The following is a 25,541-nucleotide window of genomic DNA, read 5'->3' as shown; positions in this document are numbered from 1 at the left end:
AACTCTTGGGGGGCGGTGTAAGAAAATGACGCTATCCGTGTCGTGATACAGACAGCGTTCCCCTAGCCCGTCCAGCACGTCGTACAACTTAAGGCGCGCGTACGCCGTGGTGAAGGCTGCAATCACCACGTTGGTGTGGGGTTTCAACTCTTGAAACTTTTCCCCCAACCTGTAGTGAACTTTGATGAGGTCGTCGTCCACGATGAGCACATCATTCACCTCGATACTGTCGTTGTTCAGCAGAGCAAAGTAGGCTTTGGGGTTGTCCACCTACTCGGTACGTTGGGGGTTGGGCTGCTCACCAAACTTTCCCCACATACAATTCAGGCCCATCTTTGCCACGGAGCGGAGGCCTGGGTTCTCCTCGATCTTGCTAGGATCCATACGGACGCCTTGGTGGCGCTCGTAATCGTCGACGTACTGCATCTTGTCGGCGTCGGTGGTGCACCAGCTGGGCCAGCCCGACGCTTCTTGTTTGTACTTCAAAAAGGTCTTGAGGTACTCTTAAAACAACCGTGCCCAGCGCTCCCACTGCCACACCTCGTACACACGGATCACGCGATAGCCTTTCTCTAGAGCTTTGTAAATCTCGGGGTGGGCCCACGTTCCCGTGAACGCCCGCTCGTCGTCCGAATGCGTGCACGAGCCTTGCTCCTCCTCTTGGGCACACCGGTGACACAGAGGAAACATCAACATGTCGTTGACGCGGACAGGGAGGACGGGGAAAACAGGTCGCGTGGCGGTAAAACACGTAGCTTCACCAGTCCCTTGTACGCGTGAAGATCTTCTTCGAAATTCTCGGTAAGGATCGCGTCGGGGTGCCCCACGGGGTACTCGCACATGGCATTGACCCACGGGTACAACGGCGTAAAGTCATAGTAGTGAATCTCTTCGCCCTGCTCCACGTCGGCTTCGCAATGCAGTCGAATCGCGTTGGTCCTTCCTCCGAAAAAAGCATCACGAGCTTCAAGAGGTTTTCCGTGCTCGACGTCCCCCACGAGAGCTCGCAGTTCGGGGTGCGTGTTGAGTTGCGCGTCAAACTGACACTCCCACACCCCCTCGTAGTTGTAGCCTTGGGCTTTGAGACGCAACTCCGCAACATCGTGGTGTTCGTCAAAGGGTTGACAATGTGAGGCTGGAAACACGGGGTGCAACCGTGGTAGAAACACCCGTGGTACTGGTACACCGTGTTGGTAGACTCGGCGTACCCGTCCACCTTGATCCGACCTGCCAAACGCACTTCGCCCCGGTTCCCGGCATGCTGAATAAACACCCCTTCTCCCTGGCGATGTTCGATGTACTTCAACCACTGCAACGCTTTCAGAGATTGCACGTCGTGGCCACGGTACCCGCGCGTGGGTATCAGTCCAATAGTCTTCTCATCCATAAACTTGGTGCGCAGGATACGGCTGGACAACGAGGCAAAGGTGATGGCCACCTGAAACGGGTGAAGACCTGCAGCGGCCATGATGAGCTCGTCGAAAGCGAATACCGCTCTCTTGAGCACCTCAACGTCCAGATGACAGTAGGAAGCGAGATCCTCTTGCAAGTTAAACACGGCGCCACGAGCCACTTCGGCTTGGTGCCAGGCACGTAGGGTGCAGGCATCTTCTTCTTTCATCCCTTGAAGGTCGTAATAACTCAAGTCGGGCATGGGTCCCACGTAGTCTTGGTGCTCGGGGGTATTGAAAAAATGAGGAAACGTTCCCTTTTGGGTCACGTGATCAAACCCAAAAACTTTGGGGAGCTTGCTCAAAGGCATCTGCAGAAAGTTCAGGGTGCACTTCATGTCGATCCGCAACGTCTTGATGTTCAGATACATCACCTTTCCTCCTGTGAAAATCACTTCGGGTTTAAAGCCATTCGTAAAAAGGTATTCGGGGATGAAATAGGAGTCGTAACCTTTGAAATTGTGAGCCAAACACGTGTAGCCAGCATTACTCCCATCGAACAGCCAGTCGCAAAACGCTTGTACCGTGGTAAAGCTGCGTTTGCGAAGTCCACACGTCTCGCACTCCAAGCGATCCATAGACCACCCCTTGCAGGTCTCACACAGTTTTTGCACCCCGACAAAATTCACAGTGTGCTTGGCTTCCAGAGGCATGGCCTCGAAATCAAAGATGATCAAACGCATCGAACCGTCATCGTCATCATCATCGTCAGGGCTATTCTTCTTCTTCGGCAAAGCATCGTCACCCACCGTCACGTAACACAAATGATCGGGCGGGACCACTTCCTTGCACACAGAGCACTCTCCACTCATATGCTCTTCCTCTTCCTTTCGATTCATCATCATATCGACGCGTTTACCACACGTCTCGCACTTGTGGTACCGTTGGCAATACGACCAAGAGTCCTGGGACTCACCGTCACCACCACCACGCTTTACTACTCCTCGGGGTTTGGCACGTCGGTGGTTCTCGAAACACGTCTGCGTGCGAAAGTACCGGTGACACTCGTCACAATACTGCCACTCCCAACGATGGTCTTGTTTGGCGGGTGGCACCAAGTGGGAACATTCTTGCTCACCACACCCATAGCACAGGTTGTTACACTTGTGATTTTTTCGATCGTACCCCTTTTGACAGCCCGTACAATAATAACAGCGACCAAGCATCCCCGGCATGCTATTGATATAATCGAAATGTTCCTTGGCGTAATAGAGGCGTAATACAGTCTCTAGAGACTGTACTCGGAAGCAGGTAAGTTTCCGGAATAGATCACCGTGTTCGCGTGTTCCCTCAACACCACGTTTGAAGCCGAAGCCGCATTCACCCAGATAGCGCTGAAATTGCTGGATCTCGGGAAAGCCACACGGACCCTCAGGGACTCCCGCATCGCGATGCAGTGCTCGAGCGCGCTCTGTCTGCATGGGAAGTCTAGCACCTCCAGCTTTTGGGTTGTAAAACTTAGCATAGTCATGATCCTCAGTGAGATGAGCCATTCCGATCACGAGTGCTCGAGCCGCGCACAGTTCGTCGTGATTCCTAACGCGAGTGATGCTCCTTTTTCCCTTAAGCCATGTCTCTAAATCCCCCGTATCCAGGGTAGCAGGATTCTTCTTAGACTTGGGTCGTTTCCCAGCCCCAAAAGGCATGTGCGTGCGTACGACATGGAGATGGAAATTACCTTGCAACACAAACTGTTCGTTCGATTGCACCACGGTCTCAACGACTCCCATAATGCGCTGAGGGGTGAGTTGATGACGGCGCATAAACGGTAACGCAATAGGGTTCTTGAGAGCAGGGGCATCAAGAGTAAGGGATGCGTAATCGTGCTTTTGCACCCCGCGTAGCGTGTCGTCGAGGACACCCGCTCCACATCCTCCAAAGCTTCTTTGATAGTACCACGAGTAGGTAAGTAGATCGACCTACAGTTCGTAATCGGTTCAGTCAGTACGCATTTTGGTAGAATGCCGAGTAGTCACTTGACGTAAATCATACGTAACATCGTCCTTCTCCTCCTCCTCCTCATCATCACTTTCATGAGAGCGTTTCTTTCCACGACCTTCTTGTTGTTGTTGCAACCCGGAAGGCCCAGGTTCGTTCAAAAAAGGATCTTCAAACGAAATCTCCTCCCCCTCCCCCTCTGGGGTGCAATAATAGTCAAACAATTCGTCAAAAGAACTAAATTGAGGTAAGTCAGACTCAGCGAGATCATCGTGAAAAAAATCAGGAGGAAGTCGTTCACTCTCTTCTTCTCCTTCTTCTTCGGGATCAGGTAACACTTCTAACAATTGGGTAAGCCACTCATCATCATCACCATCATAAGCCATGGCGAAGTTCGTCAAGAACAAACTGAAATGCGATTGAAAATGCCACCTCTTTTATAGAACTCTTATCCAATCAAAAAGCTTGAATTCTAGTAAGCTAAAAATACTTTTTCTAAAAAAAATAAACCAATCATTTTCCATTTTCAACCTTTTTTCTACCCTCTAATTGGACAAATAAAACTTTTTAATCCAATCAGGGGCGTTCCCGATGATCTCATCAATACACAGGGTTCCCGTGACCATTATTTTTATTTTTAAAAACACTCTATACTGTTTATAATAACATTTATGACAAAAAGCATAAAGAGAGGGGAGGGGTAGGTTAAAAATACGCCATGACATCATCGGTATGACGTCTTCCGATACACAGGGTTACCGTGGCCATTATTTTTATTTTTAAAAACACTTTTAACCCATAATAACAAAAAAGCATAAAGAGCGGGGGAGGGGTGGGTATAAAAATAAGTCATGACATCATCGGTATGACGTCTTCCGTTTTCCAAGCTTCTAATTGGTCAATACATCCCTTAGCCAATCAGAATCGTTCCCGATGATCTCATCGATACACGTGACCTACTTGAAGGTCTATAAAAGACGACGACGAGCCGGGATCACTTCACAGTCAGACCAAGACTCAAAAACAACAAAACAATAAAAAATTCAAAATAATAATAATAATAATTAAATAAAAATGGAATGCATAATTTGTAAAGAAGAAGAAGAAGAAGAAATAATGGATGTGATCCAATGCTGTAAGCAAACTATGCACCACCGGTGCCTAAACGAATGGTGCAGGAGGCAGCAATACGTTGGATTACATGCACGTGCCCGCACTGCCGAAAGGAAATCTTCCTACCTCCGCAACCCAAGAAGAAAATCACCATTACCATAACTGAAGAAGATGTGGAATCCGGGTTTACGATGACCACTACAAGAGAACTCAACTACCGAGATGGGTGGGGGCTAGAAGATTGGATGACGGCTATGGCTCCCCACCCTGATACAGGGAGCATAAACTTCGCTACGGGAGAAAGGAGAAGTAGAAGATAAAGGGACACTTTTTTTTAAAAGAACATTTTTTTATTTAAAATTGTTATTTAATACAAATGGTTATTAATAAAACGTTTATAACCAAGCAAATTTCTCTTTTCTCTTTTAAGAAAAGGGGTGACGGTAGAAGGGGTTTCCCGTGCAATTTGACGCGCAATGGCTCTGGTCACACCCCAAACTTGTTTCTCTCTTCCCCGCAACAAGCCAGGCAACTCCCCTTTCTGGAGCATCTTAAAAATATCCACGGGGGATAGACAGTCCAGCAAATCTTGAATGTAAGATTTCCAATGGCCTTGCACAGCAAGCCGAAGCCTATCACTCAGATTTTTCATCCCCTTCCATATCAATTCAATACAACCATTCAGGGTGGCTCTGGCCTTATAAAAGACCTTTTTCCACACCTCATGGTCACGGTGCGCCAAGGGATCCCACTCGGCCATCAGGTCTAGAATCAGCGCCTTAACATAATGGCCCACGACATGCATGATGTTATACGTATCAATCACATCGTAAGTCGCCTGAGGCTCGTCAAGCTCGTTATAGGATTCCATAGACTCATTGTCCTCTTCCTCATCGCTAGTGTCACTCTCGACGACAACCACTTTCTCGGCTTCTTCGCCATCGGTGTCACTTCCACTACATCCGGCATCTCCTCCTCCTCCACAAAAGAAAAAGTCTATAAGAACGAAGATACTACCTTCAAAATGAAGAACACTCTTGACAAATTAATCATTACCCTCCAGCGATGTCTTCAACAAGATACCACAAAAAAAATATATATCCAGGAATACTCCACGGATAACAAAATATATTCCATTCATCGATGAGGAGCCGATACACAAAGCAAGCAACCGCCATCTTGACACACTTTTGTCACGTGACGAACCGCACGTTCCTCAACCGGAAATAGAGCATTCTGCGCGCACAGGGTCTTTGATGTGCACGAGCTGATCGCGCAATCGCACCATCCGTTATCACGCATACATTTCTCACGTAATATTGTAACGGTTCACCACAACTCACCGCAGCCGCATATAGACAGACATTTACAGGTAATTCTTCACATTTATTTGTAAATAACACCCTACACCTTGTTATTATATATTAGACTTATATTATTGTAGACATAAATGTATTGTAAAGTTTCCTTTTAGAACACATCTACTTTATCAATTTTATATATAGTAATAAAACATCACTCAAACACCGATGTCCTTTTTTTCATACCCGTAACAAACAACTAGTCAAAGCGAGAAATCAACCAAAAAGACAAGAAACAAATAAAAAAAGAAGAAATCATAAAAATAAAGAAGAAGAAGAAGAGTAAGAAGAAGATAAAGAAGAAGAAGAAGAAGAAGAAGAAGAAGAAGAAGAAGAAGAAGAAGAAAGAAGAAGAAGGAGAAGAAGTAGAAGAAAGCAAAAGAAAAAGATGTACCTAGTCAAAGGTCTGTGTCCACATACCACAACACCGTTCTCCCCCCCCCCCCCCTCCTTCCCCAACCAACCTTACGTAGACGTGTAGGGGTAAGGTGAATTGGCTAGCCACTCATTCACTTTGAAACACGTCTCAAATGCGAACTCCTTTCTCACTAGACCTTCTCCATCTTTCCACCTACCCCCTAGCATCCCTCGGCTCCCAGTTTTATTTCTCCCCTTCGCATTTGACTAGTACCTGGTCTTACCTCCTGATGATAAACCTTGTACTAGAATACACGTAAGGTTGCTTTACATTTCGAAGAGCTCTAAGAAATATCCCACCTTTTCATTTTGTAACTCTATATACTCGTTTTTGTCATCCCCATTCTTGCCATTCCACTCCATTTATGTTCAACATTTTCCTCCCTTCCAGATTATCTATCCACCTAACACCCACCCCCCCCCCCCCACCACCCACCCACCCCAGGTGCTTTGGTACGAATACCCGCCTTCAACCGAAAACATCCGGCATCTCCTCCTCCTCCTCCTCCTCCTCCTCCTCCACTTCTTCTTCTTTGGGCGGGGAAACGGGAACGCTTACGTTTACGCAGGTTGTAGGGAGCTTCTTGCCTTTGCCCTTGACCTCCTTCTTGGAAGGTGGTGTCCATAGTGGCACTGCCTTCGTCTTCTTTGCTTCCTTCGGCGGCTCCGCCCACACGAACCGGTCGCATTTCTTGTTTGGAGGTCTCACGTCACACGCAAAATACACATGACCGTTGGAAAACTGACCGCGGCTCACTCCGACACGGCAAATGAGGTTATGTTCACACACTGGAAAATCGGTGACGTTAACTCCCTCCTCGACAGCCTCTCTCACTGCCTCAGCCTCGTCTTGATTGAAATAAAAGCCACACCCTATCTGACCTTTTGAAAAATCCACAGGATTACCGAACTTTAAGACAGACCCTACTTTTTTGGCTCCTACGTCACAAAAACACTTCATCATCAACAAACAAAGCACCAATGTTCTTCGCTTCAAAATTTCCATCTTATATATTCTTTGTATCCAAAAATAATACCCTTATCTATGACGTCACTTCCGCCCCTCATATTCCGACCAATCATCACCCTCCCCCTCCTCTAAAGTCCAAAGTCCAAAGACCCAAGTCCAAAGTCCACCTGTGGCGTCACTTCCACCCCTCCAAATCCAACCAATCACAGCACGCCATTTTCAACAACCAATCAGAACGCGCCACGACCGCGCGGCCGGGGTACTGGAATCCACCCCTTATACATACTACCTTTACTACCCACGCTAGCGTATCTTGGGAATTGATTGCTATAGTAGTGTTGTCGTCATCATGCACAGCACGCTGTGACCGAACGTCAATACGTCCCTCTTCTTAGCTTATGTTGTTCTTTGCTCAGCCACGCACGTCCACGTGATATATTTTGTTCTCAAAGATAAACTGAATCATTCTCAAATGTACGCGAACTAAAATTTCTGTCGAGGGGAAAATCGAAGAAAGGACGAGCTGACCGCTTGGCGGGAGGTACCAGTTTTATTCTCCTCGACAACAGGGTTGTACAATGGTTAAGAATAACTACGATATATCTAGCACTAAATTCTCTTTTTATATGCTCTACTCAGAGCGGCCTGTCCGTTTGCGGTACAGCAGTGCAAGTTGTTTTCCTCTTCACACGTGTATTTTTAAGCTTATGTTGTTTTGAACTGGACCACAAGTGCAAACCACGTCTGTGCCGCTAGAGTTTTATTAACTTTTGTTACTTTTATCGGTTATAGGTTAAATATGACAAATCCCTTTTGGTCATAGAGACAATAACTATTTTTGGCATCGGGAGCTCACACGCAATGAATCTCTCTTTATATACATTACCGGGGACACCTAGCTACGGCTATTTCTTAGGCTTATCGTGTGATTATGTTTTTAGGTCTAGTAGGGGCGAAATACGAGAATTAAGAAAAACTCGATAAAACATTTGGCTAGGTACTTGATAGTCAACCTGTCGACTCTTATTTTTCTTACGCACGGCTCTAGGTTTTTTTTGTCTCCCGTTACTAAATTAAATTTTTCCCCGGGTACAAATGATATAGAGAGATGTCTAAACGGTGGTATTTTCCCACAACATTTATCAATGATGCCTTTCTAAAGGCTTATGATAACATATCTTATAAAATCAAGGTCTCCCATTTTATCTACTATAATATGATTACTCAGCTTCTCCTAATAACCGCTAGATCACGAAACTACTTATCCTTGTCCCAATAACCACAAAATCATGCAAATAAAAAAACCTAATCACCTATTTGTTTTCATTGATTCTAGAACTTACCGCATTTACTGAATATTTGATTATACGAAAAGGTCTAGCGTGACAATTGTTATTTTACAGTTTTAGAAAATAACTGTAGAAGCTCTTGTAAGCTACCATCCTGCAATCCACGCCAAAACTCTGACCTGCAACATAAACCCTTTTCCACCCCACCCCTATAAACAAACAGACACATAAATGATGTAGCGAGCTTGCGCGCGATTGCTCCTCTCCTATCACCAATCCTTCATTTTCTCGCTACCGGCAATCCTTCATTTTCTCGCTATCACCAATCCTTCATTTTCTCGCTATCACCAATCCTTCGTTTTCTCGCTATCGGCAATCCTTCATTTTCTCGCTATCACCAATCCTTTATTTTCTCGCTATCACCAATCCTTCTTTCTCGCTATCACTAATCCTCCATTTTCTCGCTATCACCAATCCTTCATTTTCTCGCTATCACCAATCCTTCGTTTTCTCGCTATCACCAATCCTTCATTTTCTCGCTATCACCAATCCTTTATTTTCTCGCTATCACCAATCCTTCGTTTTCTCGCTATCACCAATCCTTCATTTTCTCGCTATCACCAATCCTTCGTTTTCTCGCTATCACCAATCCTTCGTTTTCTCGCTATCACCAATCCTTTATTTTCTCGCTATCACCAATCCTTCGTTTTCTCGCTATCACCAATCCTTCGTTTTCTCGCTATCACCAATCCTCCTTTTTCTCGCTATCACCAATCCTCCATTTTCTCGCTATCACCAATCCTCCATTTTCTCGCTATCACCAATCCTCCATTTTCTCGCTATCACCAATCCTTTATTTTCTCGCTATCGGCAATCCTTCATCTTCTCGCTATCGGCAATCCTTCGTTTTCTCGCTATCACCAATCCTTTATTTTCTCGCTATCACCAATCCTTTATTTTCTCGCTATCACGAAACCTTCGTTTTCTCGCTATCACCAATCCTTTATTTTCTCGCCATCACCAATCCTTTATTTTCTCGCTATCACCAATCCTTCGTTTTCTCGCTATCACCAATCCTCCATTTTCTCGCTATCACCAATCCTTCGTTTTCTCGCTATCACCAATCCTTTAATTTCTCGCTATCACCAACTCTCCATTTTCTCGTTATCACCAATCCTCCATTTTCTCGCTATCACCAATCCTCCATTTTCTCGCTATCACCAATCCTTCGTTTTCTCGCTATCACCAATCCTTCGTTTTCTCGCTATTACCAATCCTCCATTTTCTCGCTATCACCAATCCTCCATTTTCTCGCGATCACCATTCCTCCATTTTCTCGCTATCGGCAATCCTTCATTTTCTCGCTATCGGCAATCCTTCGTTTTCTCGCTATCACCAATCCTTTATTTTCTCGCTATCGCCAATCCTTTATTTTCTCGCTATCACAAATCCTCCATTTTCTCGCTATCACCAATCCTTCGTTTTCTCGCTATCAACAATCCTTTAATTTCTCGCTATCACCAATCCTCCATTTTCTCGCTATCACTAATCCTTCGTTTTCTCGCTATCGGCAATCCTTCATTTTCTCGCTATCACCAATCCTCCATTTTCTCGCTATCACCAATCCTTCATTTTCTCGCTATCACCAATCCTCCATTTTCTCGCTATCACCAATCCTTTATTTTCTCGCTATCGGCAATCCTTCATTTTCTCGCTATCGGCAATCCTTCGTTTTCTCGCTATCACCAATCCTTTATTTTCTCGCTATCACCAATCCTTTATTTTCTCGCTATCACGAAACCTTCGTTTTCTCGCTATCACCAATCCTTTATTTTCTCGCCATCACCAATCCTTTATTTTCTCGCTATCACCAATCCTTCGTTTTCTCGCTATCACCAATCCTCCATTTTCTCGCTATCACCAATCCTTCGTTTTCTCGCTATCACCAATCCTTTAATTTCTCGCTATCACCAACTCTCCATTTTCTCGTTATCACCAATCCTCCATTTTCTCGCTATCACCAATCCTCTATTTTCTCGCTATCACCAATCCTTTGTTTTCTCGCTATCACCAATCCTTCGTTTTCTCGCTATTACCAATCCTCCATTTTCTCGCTATCACCAATCCTCCATTTTCTCGCGATCACCATTCCTCCATTTTCTCGCTATCGGCAATCCTTCATTTTCTCGCTATCGGCAATCCTTCGTTTTCTCGCTATCACCAATCCTTTATTTTCTCGCTATCACCAATCCTTTATTTTCTCGCTATCACAAATCCTCCATTTTCTCGCTATCACCAATCCTTCGTTTTCTCGCTATCAACAATCCTTTAATTTCTCGCTATCACCAATCCTCCATTTTCTCGCTATCACTAATCCTTCGTTTTCTCGCTATCGGCAATCCTTCATTTTCTCGCTATCACCAATCCTTTATTTTCTCGCTATCACGAATCCTTTATTTTCACGCTATCACGAATCCTTCGTTTTCTCGCTATCACCAATCCTCCATTTTCTCGCTATCACCAATCCTTCATTTTCTCGCTATCACCAATCCTCCATTTTCTCGCTATCACCAATCCTTCATTTTCTCGTTATCACCAATCCTTCGTTTTCTCGCTATCGGCAATCCTTCATTTTCTCGCTATCACCAATCCTTTATTTTCTCGCTATCACCAATCCTTCTTTCTCGCTATCACTAATCCTCCATTTTCTCGCTATCACCAATCCTTCATTTTCTCGCTATCACCAATCCTTCGTTTTCTCGCTATCGGCAATCCTTCATTTTCTCGCTATCACCAATCCTTTATTTTCTCGCTATCACCAATCCTTATTTCTCGCTATCACCAATCCTCCATTTTCTCGCTATCACCAATCCTCCATTTTCTCGCTATCACCATTCCTCCATTTTCTCGCTATCGGCAATCCTTCATTTTCTCGCTATCGGCAATCCTTCATTTTCTCGCTATCGGCAATCCTTCATTTTCTCGCTATCACCAATCCTTCGTTTTATCGCTATCACCAATCTTTCATTTTCTCGCTATCACCAATCCTTTATTTTCTCGCTATCACCAATCCTTCATTTTCTCGCTATCACCAATCGCTTTATAAGTGTTCTTATTGGAGTCGTGTTTACTCTTTTATCCCTAGAGTGTTCTTATTGGGGTCGTGTTTACTCTTATCCCTCTAGTGTTCTTATTGGAGTTCTGTCGCAGTGTTGCCCCGTGAGCATGCAAGAAAAAGAATAAACTTCCCTAAACTTCCTCGTCCGGTGACCAGTTCCGACACACCGCACACACGCACGCACGCACGCACGCACGCACACATATATCGATGTTGCCTTTAACGCTATTATCCAGACTTGAGCACTGCTGAAGGCGTCACCACGACCCAACGCCCGACGCCACCGCCTCCACCTGGGAACGAGACAGTCGAAATGTGAGAGACGTATTCACAATTCTTTCGTACCCCCACTAGCGTATTCACGACTCTTACGTACCCCCACTAGCGTATACACGATTCTTACGTACCCCCACTAGCGTATACACGATTCTTACGTACCCCCACTAGCGTATTCACGATCATTACGTACCCCCACTAGCGTATTCACGATTCTTACGTACCCCACTAGCGTATTCACGATTCTTACGTACCCCCACTAGCGTATACACGATTCTTACGTACCCCCACTAGCGTATACACGATTCTTACGTACCCCCACTAGCGTATACACGATTCTTACGTACCCCCACTAGCGTATTCACGATCCTTAAGTACCACCACTAGCGTATACACGATTCTTACGTACCCCCACTAGCGTATACACAATTCTTACGTACCCCCACTAGCGTATTCACGATCCTTAAGTACCACCACTAGCGTATACACGATTCTTACGTACCTCCACTAGCGTATTCACGATTCTTACGTACCCCACTAGCGTATTCACGATTCTTACGTACCCCCACTAGCGTATACACGATTCTTACGTACCCCCACTAGCGTATACACGATTCTTACGTACCCCCACTAGCGTATACACGATTCTTACGTACCCCCACTAGCGTATACACGATTCTTACGTACCCCCACTAGCGTATACACGATTCTTACGTACCCCACTAGCGTATTCACGATTCTTACGTACCCCACTAGCGTATACACGATTCTTACGTACCCCACTAGCGTATACACGATTCTTACGTACCCCCACTAGCGTATACACGATTCTTACGTACCCCACTAGCGTATTTACGATTCTTACGTACCCCCACTAGCGTATACACGATTCTTACGTACCCACTAGCGTATTCACGATCCTTAAGTACCACCACTAGCGTATACACGATTCTTACGTACCCCACTAGCGTATTCACGATTCTTACGTACCCCTACTAGCGTATTTACGATCCTTAAGTACCACCACTAGCGTATACACGATTCTTACGTACCCCCACTAGCGTATTCACGATCCTTAAGTACCACCACTAGCGTATACACGATTCTTACGTACCCCCACTAGCGTATTCACGATCCTTAAGTACCACCACTAGCGTATACACGATTCTTACGTACCCCACTAGCGTATACACGATTCTTACGTACCCCCACTAGCGTATTTACGATCCTTAAGTACCACCACTAGCGTATACACGATTCTTACGTACACCCACTAGCGTATACACGATCCTTACGTACCCCCACTAGCGTATACACGATTCTTACGTACCCCCACTAGCGTATACACGATTCTTACGTACCCCCACTAGCGTATACACGATTCTTACGTACCCCCACTAGCGTATTCACGATTCTTACGTACCCCCACTAGCGTATTCACGATTCTTACGTACCCCACTAGCGTATACACGATTCTTACGTACCCCACTAGCGTATACACGATTCTTACGTACCCCCACTAGCGTATACACGATTCTTACGTACCCCACTAGCGTATTCACGATTCTTACGTGCCCCACTAGCGTATTCACGATCCTTAAGTACCACCAATAGCGTATTTACGATTCTTACGTACCCCAACTAGCGTATACACGATTCTAACGTACCCCCACTAGCGTATACACGATTCTTACGTACCCCACTAGCGTATTCATGATCCTTGAGTACCACCACTAGCGTATACACGATTCTTACGTACCCCCACTAGCGTATTCACGATTCTTACGTACCCCCACTAGCGTATTCATGATCCTTGAGTACCACCACTAGCGTATACACGATTCTTACGTACCCCCACTAGCGTATACACGATTCTTACGTACCCCCAATAGCGTATACACGATTCTTACGTACCCGACTAGCGTATACACGATCCTTAAGTACCACCACTAGCGTATACACGATTCTTACGTACCCCCACTAGCGTATACACGATTCTTACGTACCCCCACTAGCGTATTCACGATTCTTACGTACCCCCACTAGCGTATACACGATTCTTACGTACCCCACTAGCGTATACACGATTCTTACGTACCACCACTAGCGTATACACGATTCTTACGTACCCCCACTAGCGTATACACGATTCTTACGTACCCCCACTAGCGTATACACGATTCTTACGTACCCCCACTAGCGTATACACGATTCTTACGTACCCCCACTAGCGTATACACGATTCTTACGTACCCCCACTAGCGTATTCACGATCCTTAAGTAACCCCACTAGCGTATACACGATTCTTACGTACCCCCACTAGCGTATACACGATTCTTACGTACCCCTACTAGCGTATTCACGATCCTTAAGTACCCCCACTAGCGTATACACGATTCTTACGTACCACCACTAGCGTATACACGATTCTTACGTACCCCCACTAGCGTATTCACGATCCTTAAGTACCACCACTAGCGTATTCACGATTCTTACGTGCCCCCACTAGCGTATTCACGATCCTTAAGTACCACCACTAGCGTATTCACGATTCTTACGTGCCCCCACTAGCGTATTCACGATTCTTACGTACCCCACTAGCGTATACACGATTCTTACGTACCCCACTAGCGTATACACGATCCTTAAGTACCACCACTAGCGTATACACGATTCTTACGTACCCCCACTAGCGTATTCACGATTCTTACGTACCCCACTAGCGTATTCACGATTCTTACGTGCCCCCACTAGCGTATACACGATTCTTACGTACCCCACTAGCGTATTCACGATTCTTACGTACCCCAACTAGCGTATTCACGATTCTTACGTACCCCTACTAGCGTATTCACTGTTCTTACGTACCCCCACTAGCGTATACACGATTCTTACGTACCCCCACTAGCGTATTCACGATCCTTAAGTACCACCGCTAGCGTATTCACGATTCTTACGTACCCCCACTAGCGTATTCACGATCCTTACGTACCCCCACTTGCGTATACACGATTCTTACGTACCCCCACTAGCGTATTCACGATCATTACGTACCCCCACTAGCGTATACACGATCCTTTTAAGGTACTTAAAAGTACTTTACGTACCTCTTTTAGTGTGTTCAAGATTCTTTCTTAATTCTATTAGTGTGTTTACGATCCTTACGTACCTCTATTAGTGCGTCTACGATCCTGACATACCTCTGTTAGCTCGTTTGCGATCCTGACGTACCTCTATTAGTGCGTTTACGATCCTTACGTACCTCTATTAATGTGTTCACGATCCTTACGTACCTCTTTTAGTGTGTTCAAGATTCTTTCTTACCTCTATTAGTGTGTTTACCATCCTAACTTACCTGTATTAGTGCGTTTACGATCCTGACATACCTCTGTTAGCTCGTTTACGATCCTTACGTACCTTCAGTGTCGCCTGTTGTACATCTCCGCGGTACTTCACCCTCAACTAAAATACGACCGCTTACACTTGTTGTCAGCTCATCTGCATAGATCAGGACATTACCACCCGACCCAGACCCCCCCGGGGCTGCACGATGTCTAGCGATTGTGGACGGGCACACCCCTGGCTCTCCTGTAGAAGAATTAGCGTTATGCGTTATGATTGATCTCGTTTCGCTGCCTACGGTCGCTTGGTCAGCGGGGAGGTTCAAGGGACGAGATTGCGTCATGAGAATGTTGAGGGCGATCATGTAAACGATTACATCAATGCCCCAATTTTAATGTTTTATTTACATGTAAATCGAATGTCATTGTATTTCTTAAACATGAACGCGCACTACAAAAGGGACTTGCTTTAGGCAAGCTGTCATTTACTCAGTGCAGAGGTCCTTGAGACAGGCCAGAAAGCTATAATAGTGTTATAATAATAGCATATAATAGAATATATATATATAATAGTATATAACAGTAATATATAATAGTGCTATAATATAATTGGCCGAGAACACACATCAAAGAAGGATAAGATGGGTTTGAAGTGACGAATTTTGCAAATTTGTTTGTCACGCGCGCACCTAAACGCTGCTATTTTTAATGGGCCTGCGCTATGTTTTTTAAAAATTCAAGCGAGCGCGCGCTGTGCTTTTCCTTTGACAGTTACGGAGGTCCGCACTCGAAGTCTAGTATGACTGACCGACCACTTGGGCGCGAGCGTGTTTAATGCGACAAAAATAACAAAAGTCCGGTTAGGTCAGGGTTTTCAAAATGTCATCATTTCACCTTTCGCCCTAATGTTGCCCTCGAGTGTGAGCGTCTTTATTAGAAGTAGTACCAGTCCCCCGCCGTGTCCTCCTCGTCCACCCTCGATACCAAACGCACTTCCACCACCGCCTCCTCCTCCACCACCGTAGCTTAGACGAGAAGTGTAGTCCTGGTTACCAAATTGCAATCCTCCTAAAAGTACAAATCAAGGAATCGGTATAACACTCGTACAAGCGCATATGACTCGCTATACATTGTTTTATTCCCCTTTTCACCCACTTTTTTATTGTTTTTTTTTCTCTCGTTTTCCTAAAGAATAAAAAAATGAATTTACAAACGCATTCCATAATTTAAGGAGTCAGGGTTTGCACTTTATTATCTTACCTCCACCGCCACCACCTCCATAATTAATACCCTGCGATCCACCTAGATTGAGTCAAGCAGACATCAATGTTAATTGTGGACCAGACCAGGTCTCAGACCAGATCCCTGAGTAGCTCATTTCTTTATTGTACTTTTTTTGCAGCTGTCACTATTCCCCCATCCTTTCCCTGCTATTCAGATATGGGACGGGTAACTATACCTCCACCTCCTCCCATTGATGCAGTCCCTGCTGCGCCCCCGGATTGTCCTCCCCGCTGACAGCTATTGCCACCGTTGCCCGCCGGGCAGTTGGAGCTACCGCCGCCTCCTGCACAAGCTCCGATCTGTAAACATGTGGACATTGTCGGTGCTAATGTTTGTTTCGTTATATCGTTATTGTATCGTTATATCGAATGGCTTGATCTTGAAACTTAGCAATCAGAGGCTCACGTGTAAGTTTGTTGTCTCAATTTGAGAGGTGGTAATTTATTGTCATACTATTAGTATTGCCAGACTATTAGTCCTAAGCATGGTCAGGGTTGTAGACCCTTGGAGACAACTCTTTATTAATGGGATCAGAGTTTCTAACTCCAAGAAAGGGGCTTACCGTGCTTGAGGCGATCCCACCGCTGCCACCATACTGATTTGTACAGCCTGTAGCCGCGGCACCACCAGCCCCCCCTGAGAAGTGGCCCCCTCCCCCTCCCCCACCGGCACCGTCATCCAAATCCGTTGTTGAGTCTCCTCCCCCGCCACCTGCGTTGATGCCGCCGGGGCCACCAGTTGATCCTAGCAATTATCGGAATAGGTTCATTCTACTTGTTCTATCCAATTAATGGGTGTGGTGGAAAACGTGAGGTCATCTCGAGCAGATAACTTAGGCTGGTTTTCGTCTGCCCTCATGTGCTCCAGGGCTGCACTTAAACACACCCTCACACCAGAGGCAGAGTAAGGGCAAGGGTTGATAACACAAACCCAGGGTATAGATATAAAGTGGTTCGGGTTCAGCTATGACTAGCCGCGTATAAAAGAAAGTCGCATTTCGGCCAAGTGATATACAATGCTCATGGGATCGTTAGTGCAGAAAAAAAACCCGATTTTCGACCTCAACGGGTTGTATTTGTATTGTTTTCAACGACGGGCTATCTAACCCGGGCTATGTGACCGCCGCCTGGTAATTTAGTAATTCCCCAATCGGCGGGTTTCGTCCCCTACCCAAGTGAAAAATATTTTTTTAGGAATAGGAGTACGTGCTTTATTCGACACTTACAAGACATCAGACATCACCATGACGTAAATATATCCTAGAGCCCGTGGACCACACTGGTTACTACACCGCTGAATCGCCGTTGACCAGAAAACACCAGAAAAGGAAAAAGGCCGCTATATAAGGGGACTTATTCCCTCCTCCATCACAAAGAAGCTTCCCCCGTAACAAAGAAAGCCAGCCCGCGAAGATATTCCGATTCATTTCGGCTTCTTAACGTTTAAAGACGCCTTCAGAGGAGGCTACGCTTACAGTTGCAAACAGGAAACCCCGAGTCTTACACCTCAACACAAACGTGAACAAAAGTATGATGCTGGGGGCTTACTTACCTTCCCCAGCCCCTCCTCCAGCATTTCCAGGCTGGTTGCGGTCTCCGCCCTTGCCGTAGGTACTTGAAAGACAGGCGTAGGTCTCCCCTCCGTACCCCCCACCACCACTAGAGGTTCCTCCTTGACCGCCTTTATAGCCTGCAGGGCACAACTGTTTTAATATGGGGAAATGAACAACACTAGTCAGAAGACCGTCTCTAAACCCTGCAAGAAACAACTGTTTAAATATGGAGAAATGAACAACACTAGTCAGAAGACCGTCTCTAAACCCTGCAAGAAACAACTGTTTAAATATGGAGAAATGAACAACACTAGTCAGAAGACCGTCTCTAAACCCTGCAAGACACAACTGTTTTAATATGGGGAAATGGACAACACTAGTCAGAAGACCGTCTCTAAACCCTGCAAGACACAACTGTTTTAATATGGAGAAATGGACAACACTAGTCAGAAGACCTTCTCTAAACCCTGCAAGGCACAACTGTTTTAATATGGGGAAATGAACAACACTAGTCAGAAGACCTTCTCTAAACCCTGCAAGACACAACTGTTTTAATATGGAGAAATGGACAACACTAGTCAGAAGACCTTCTCTAAACCCTGCAAGACACAACTGTTTAAATATGGAGAAATGAACAACACTAGTCAGAAGACCGTCTCTAAACCCTGCAAGACACAACTGTTTAAATATGGAGAAATGAACAACACTAGTCAGAAGACCGTCTCTAAACCCTGCAAGACACAACTGTTTTAATATGGAGAAATGGACAACACTAGTCAGAAGACCGTCTCTAAACCCTGCAAGAAACAACTGTTTAAATATGGAGAAATGAACAACACTAGTCAGAAGACCGTCTCTAAACCCTGCAAGACACAACTGTTTAAATATGGAGAAATGAACAACACTAGTCAGAAGACCGTCTCTAAACCCTGCAAGACACAACTGTTTTAATATGGAGAAATGGACAACACTAGTCAGAAGACCGTCTCTAAACCCTGCAAGACACAACTGTTTTAATATGGAGAAATGGACAACACTTGTCTAAAGACCTTCTCTAAACCCTGCAAGACACAACTGTTTTAATATGGAGAAATGGACAACACTAGTCAGAAGACCGTCTCTAAACCCTGCAAGACGCAACTGTTTACATATGGAGAAATGAACAACACTTGTCTAAAGACCTTCTCTAAACCCTGCAAGACACAACTGTTTTAATATGGAGAAATGGACAACACTAGTCAGAAGACCGTCTCTAAACCCTGCAAGACACAACTGTTTACATATGGAGAAATGAACAACACTAGTCAGAAGACCGTCTCTAAACCCTGCAAGACACAACTGTTTTAATATGGAGAAATGGACAACACTAGTCAGAAGACCGTCTCTAAACCCTGCAAGACACAACTGTTTTAATATGGAGAAATGGACAACACTTGTCTAAAGACCTTCTCTAAACCCTGCAAGACACAACTGTTTTAATATGGAGAAATGGACAACACTAGTCAGAAGACCGTCTCTAAACCCTGCAAGACACAACTGTTTTAATATGGAGAAATGGACAACACTTGTCTAAAGACCTTCTCTAAACCCTGCAAGACACAACTGTTTAAATATGGAGAAATGGACAACACTAGTCAGAAGACCTTCTCTAAACCCTGCAAGACACAACTGTTTTAATATGGAGAAATGGACAACACTAGTCAGAAGACCTTCTCTAAACCCTGCAAGACACAACTGTTTAAATATGGAGAAATGAACAACACTAGTCAGAAGACCGTCTCTAAACCCTGCAAGACACAACTGTTTAAATATGGAGAAATGAACAACACTAGTCAGAAGACCGTCTCTAAACCCTGCAAGACACAACTGTTTTAATATGGAGAAATGGACAACACTAGTCAGAAGACCGTCTCTAAACCCTGCAAGAAACAACTGTTTAAGTATGGAGAAATGAACAACACTAGTCAGAAGACCGTCTCTAAACCCTGCAAGACACAACTGTTTAAATATGGAGAAATGAACAACACTAGTCAGAAGACCGTCTCTAAACCCTGCAAGACACAACTGTTTTAATATGGAGAAATGGACAACACTAGTCAGAAGACCGTCTCTAAACCCTGCAAGACACAACTGTTTTAATATGGAGAAATGGACAACACTTGTCTAAAGACCTTCTCTAAACCCTGCAAGACACAACTGTTTTAATATGGAGAAATGGACAACACTAGTCAGAAGACCGTCTCTAAACCCTGCAAGACACAACTGTTTTAATATGGAGAAATGGACAACACTTGTCTAAAGACCTTCTCTAAACCCTGCAAGACACAACTGTTTAAATATGGAGAAATGAACAACACTAGTCAGAAGACCGTCTCTAAACCCTGCAAGACACAACTGTTTTAATATGGAGAAATGGACAACACTAGTCAGAAGACCGTCTCTAAACCCTGCAAGACACAACTGTTTTAATATGGAGAAATGGACAACACTTGTCTAAAGACCTTCTCTAAACCCTGCAAGACACAACTGTTTTAATATGGAGAAATGAACAACACTAGTCAGAAGACCGTCTCTAAACCCTGCAAGACACAACTGTTTTAATATGGAGAAATGGACAACACTAGTCAGAAGACCGTCTCTAAACCCTGCAAGACACAACTGTTTTAATATGGAGAAATGGACAACACTTGTCTAAAGACCTTCTCTAAACCCTGCAAGACACAACTGTTTTAATATGGAGAAATGGACAACACTAGTCAGAAGACCGTCTCTAAACCCTGCAAGACACAACTGTTTTAATATGGAGAAATGGACAACACTTGTCTAAAGACCTTCTCTAAACCCTGCAAGACACAACTGTTTAAATATGGAGAAATGAACAACACTAGTCAGAAGACCGTCTCTAAACCCTGCAAGACACAACTGTTTAAATATGAAGAAATGGACAACACTAGTCAGAAGACCGTATCTAAACCCTGCAAGACACAACTGTTTAAATATGGAGAAATGAACAACACTAGTCAGAAGACCGTCTCTAAACCCTGCAAGACACAACTGTTTTAATATGGAGAAATGGACAAAACTAGTCAGAAGACCGTCTCTAAACCCTGCAAGACACAACTGTTTAAATATGGAGAAACGAACAACACTTGTCTAAAGACCGTCTCTTTACCCTGCGAGATAACTGTCTTAATGTGGAGAATTTGGCAACACTAGTCGTAAGACTGTTTACTTTTGTTTTTCACCTTTTCCGTCCATGGTTATCTTGGAAGTGCTGTCAATAGTCAGGGTATTAGTCCTGAGGGCTAGGATACCGCTCCCTGTTGCTGTCCGCGCCCGGCCCGTGACAGTGCAGGACTGTGTCAGAGTCATGTGATCAAACTTTGTCAAACGCTGAGCAATAATCTCGCAGGGGTTCCCCGACACCGAGAACTTGATTGGGAAATACAGTGTCAAATTACAGCTGTAGAAGGAGAAGAAGGTTGGTAAAATATATGTATTTACATATATTTTACTTGTCTGTCGGTCTGTCTGCCTTTAATTGTTCGTGATTGTCCGTCCGTCCGTCCGTCTGTCTGTCTACATACCCACTCGCTTCTCTAATTCTGACGATGTCGTATTTCCCATAGTCATTGAGTAAAGCGCGGCTGACGAACACGAAAAGCTCTGATACATTCGCGAGCAGGTCAGCATCACAGCTCGTCAGAAGAAGATTCGTCGGTGACAGGATACTCGCGGTCCAGAAGTCCATGAATTTGTTGTTACCCATTGTTACCGTCTCGCTAATGCAACTGAAATTTCCCTCTGAGAAAAAAAGGCATTAAAACAACCTTGTCCTGGTTATTGGTCCTTCCACTAAATTCGCCCTTTCGGCGCTGGAAAGTAACGTTTTACGGGGTCAAAGTCCAACAAATCGTAAACAACCTGCGAAAGTTCGGACAAGTAAAAAATCGTGTGCTTTTGTACGAACAAAATGGGGACAACAAAGCATTATGCCCATGGCACCTGTAGAAATGCATAACTGCAGGAATCTAGTTTTATTTCTTTAGGTGCTATGGGACAAGGCTTTGTTGTCAATATTCCGTTTGTACGAAACATACGCTTCTTGACTTGTCCGAACTTTCGCGGGTTGTTTAGGATTTGTTGCACTTTGAACCCGTAAAACGCACGTGACGAAAGGGTGAATTCTTTGTTTGGTAGTCAATCAATTTGAGAATCGCATTATAGTCTACAGTTGTTGACATTCTACTTGATATTCTACAGTCTAGTTGACATTCTACTTGATAGTCTACAGTCTAGTTGACATTCTACTTGATAGTCTACAGTCTAGTTGATAGTCAACTTGATAGTCTACAGTCTAGTTGATAGTCGACTTGATAGTCTACAGTCTAGTTGACATTCTACTTGATATTCTACTGTCTAGTTGATAGTCGACTTGATAGTCTACAGTCTAGTTGATAGTCAACGATAGTCTACAGTCTAGTTGATAGTCGACTTGATAGTCTACAGTCTAGTTGATAGTCGACTTGATAGTCTACAGTCTAGTTGATAGTCGACTTGATAGTCTACAGTCTAGTTGATAGTCTACAGTCTAGTTGATAGTCGACTTGATAGTCTACAGTCTAGTTGATAGTCGACTTGATATTTTACAGTCTAGTTGATAGTCGACTTGATAGTCTACAGTCCAGTTGACATTCTACTTGATAGTCTACAGTCTAGTTGATAGTCTACAGTCTAGTTGATAGTCGACTTGATAGTCTACAGTCTAGTTGATAGTCGACTTGATAGTCTACAGTCTAGTTGATAGTCGACTTGATAGTCTACAGTCTAGTTGATAGTCGACTTGATAGTCTACAGTCTAGTTGACATTCTACTTGATATTCTACAGTCTAGTTGATAGTCGACTTGATAGTCTACAGTCTAGTTGATAGTCGACTTGATAGTCTACTGTCTAGTTGATAGTCGACTTAATAGTCTACAGTCTAGTTGATAGTCTACAGTCTAGTTAATAGTCTAGTTGATAGTCTACAGTCTAGTTGATAGTCGAGTTGATAGTCTACAGTCTAGTTGATAGTCGACTTGATAGTCTACAGTCTAGTTGATAGTCGACTTGATAGTCTACAGTCTAGTTGATAGTCTTTAGTCTAGTTGATAGTCTAGTTGATAGTCTACAGTCTAGTTGATAGTCGACTTGATAGTCTACAGTCTAGTTGATAGTCTACAGTCTAGTTGATAGTCGACTTGATAGTCTACAGTCTAGTTGATAGTCGAATTGATAGTCTACAGTCTAGTTGATAGTCGACTTGATAGTCTACAGTCTAGTAATTCTGTCGCCACTTTGTCGCTCGTGCTGTGTAAGCAAGGATGGATTGCGTGACATTTGGACTGTAAAACAGCCGCGAGATCAGACACCAAGATACAGTGGAACTAGGAAGAAATTTATTTTTCATTCACTGATAACGAGTTTGGGTAGCTCAAAGTGTTAAGGGTTTTTACTGTTTTCACTAATGATACTGCCATACCTGAAGTGAGAGGTGGTAAATCAGCACAAGTTTCTCCAAAGAAGCCGTTTGCGCAGTTACAACGAAGACTTCCAGTGCTCAACACAGACGAACATGTGGCCCCATTCTCACACGGGTTATCCACCAAACACGGATCGTACTTTTTTCCCAGTATCTCTATGTAAAACCAGTCGTAGCGCCCCGTGAGGTCAACCGTATTGACCCAGACCCTCGTCTTGTTGTTCAACTCGCATAGGTGGTCCCTCTGGTGATGATTGATGCTGTAACATGAGCTGTGTTTCGTGCATTTTATGATACATTTCTCCACGCTGATCCCCGGAATAGAGCCTATGACGTATCCTTTCAGACGGTAACCAGGGATACCATCGCTTGACTGACAAGGCTCGCATGCTAACAGACATGCGCATAGAATACTGATTTGTAACAGAAGACCGAGAGGCGATGAATTGATTGCAGGCATAATGTGGTAGTCCTCAATTCTTTAGTTTCTTTGTAAAACTGTGTAAAAATAATAACAATAAAAATGAAAATGAGATATGCTTAACCCCATTGAACCCTTGTAGAATATATCAAATACCAAGTCAGCGGTATCCAAGCGCTTTTAGGTAGTCATTAATATATGATTCACTATTGTGTCCCTAACCCTTACCCTAGCCCTAACTATTACTATAGTAAACCATATATGAAGGATCTACGCGCTTTTAAAAAGTGCTTTGTGGCCCCATCTTTCATTGTTGCACTGAAGCTAACGTAATTTATGACAGATTCTGTATTTATTGTAAAAAAAATAATCGCATATTTGGAAAGTCTATTGGGGCATAATGTATGCTGTTTTCTCTTGTTTTGCTTTGACGTTACGATTAGGGTGCGTTTTCTTTCCAAGTTTCTAATTCAAAGTTTAATTAATATATACTGTGGACAATATAGGCCGCGTTTCCACTTGAAAGCCGTCAAGTGGAAACGCGTCAAGGGAAAACGCGTCAAGTGGACTTCAGCCGTGAAGGATATTCTAAAGGTTAACTCTCCTTCGCTTAAGCAGTCAAGAACGTTTGGATTTTTCTCATTTTCTGATCATGTTGATCACGTATTTATTTTGCATTTATGATTTGCTTACGATCAAGAAACTCTACCGAATAATAGACATCAATAAAAGCTACTACTTCTTTTAAAAAACTAATACACTTCCTTTAAACATTTTAAAAGCGTTTATTGAACCACCCAGCTAAGCATAACGCTGACCATTGCCCCGTGTCTTGGTATGCCTCTTGACTAACTCCTCAGGGAAGGGTATTTTAACTAATCCCTTTTTGATCTTAAAGAACATCCCCAGAACCTTGTCCGTGCGGCGATCTTGGAGGGACTTGATCATCTCGGTAACGTTGTTCATTCGGCAAAGCACGCCTCTGGGACGACACGATGTTATTAATGTCCTCTATATGTGTGTGGCGACCAGGCTGAAGTGGCGTACTCTGACATCACCAGGGCGAGGCATGCACGTTTGTGACAGGGTCACTAGACATATATAGCAAATTAGAAACCATAAATATCTCTATATTCTCTAGACTTCATTTGTAATAATCTTGTGGCTTTTAGGTGAGACTTACTAAACGTTTAGGAATGTAGTCCATGTTGCCAAACGGATGTACGCAAGCTATACTCGCCTGCGATAAAGTGATTAGTGGCGCAGTATTTGATCAACTTCTTTTCGGTGAATTACTTTTGATTTTTGATACAGGTATCACAAGAGATAAGCGATACAAGTACAGGGCATCCCTGCCGCCTATTATAATAAGGAAAAAGCGTATTTTCACAACAAGTTGTAGAATGTAAAGAATGCTTTCCCACGCATGATCGTGTCGTACAAATAGGGGTCGCATTCAGCTAGTTTTCAATTGTGATTGAGTTGCT

At 44.1% G+C, this 25,541-nt stretch overlaps 1 protein-coding gene and 1 long non-coding RNA gene across 2 annotated transcripts in view; one reads left to right on the top strand and one right to left on the bottom strand.

The window, feature by feature from the left end:
• The window catches only part of LOC116618188, a 49,288-nt gene extending 24,699 nt beyond the window's left edge, over positions 1 to 24,589 (bottom strand). The window contains exons 1-9 of the mRNA XM_048733175.1: positions 23,634 to 24,589; positions 21,699 to 21,915; positions 21,357 to 21,574; positions 18,111 to 18,248; positions 17,122 to 17,303; positions 16,735 to 16,858; positions 16,536 to 16,577; positions 16,170 to 16,343; positions 15,352 to 15,522 (exon numbers count right to left, since the gene is read on the bottom strand). Of these exons, the coding sequence (XP_048589132.1) occupies positions 15,352 to 15,522; positions 16,170 to 16,343; positions 16,536 to 16,577; positions 16,735 to 16,858; positions 17,122 to 17,303; positions 18,111 to 18,248; positions 21,357 to 21,574; positions 21,699 to 21,915; positions 23,634 to 24,093 (1,726 nt within the window). The 5' untranslated portion in view covers positions 24,094 to 24,589. The remainder of the gene's footprint in view (positions 1 to 15,351; positions 15,523 to 16,169; positions 16,344 to 16,535; positions 16,578 to 16,734; positions 16,859 to 17,121; positions 17,304 to 18,110; positions 18,249 to 21,356; positions 21,575 to 21,698; positions 21,916 to 23,633) is intronic.
• On the top strand, positions 5,485 to 6,145 carry LOC116603626. The gene is made up of 2 exons (XR_004290704.2): positions 5,485 to 5,874; positions 6,067 to 6,145. It is a non-coding gene; the product is annotated as an uncharacterized LOC116603626 (long non-coding RNA).
• Positions 24,590 to 25,541: the final 952 nt, after the last annotated feature.

The sequence above is a fragment of the Nematostella vectensis genome, chromosome 10 (genome assembly GCF_932526225.1).
Source record: "Nematostella vectensis chromosome 10, jaNemVect1.1, whole genome shotgun sequence".
Classification (NCBI taxonomy): Eukaryota; Metazoa; Cnidaria; class Anthozoa; order Actiniaria; family Edwardsiidae; genus Nematostella; species Nematostella vectensis.
The sequence above is the reverse complement of the archived record's forward strand: the minus strand, read 5'-3'. Positions and strand labels throughout refer to the sequence as shown.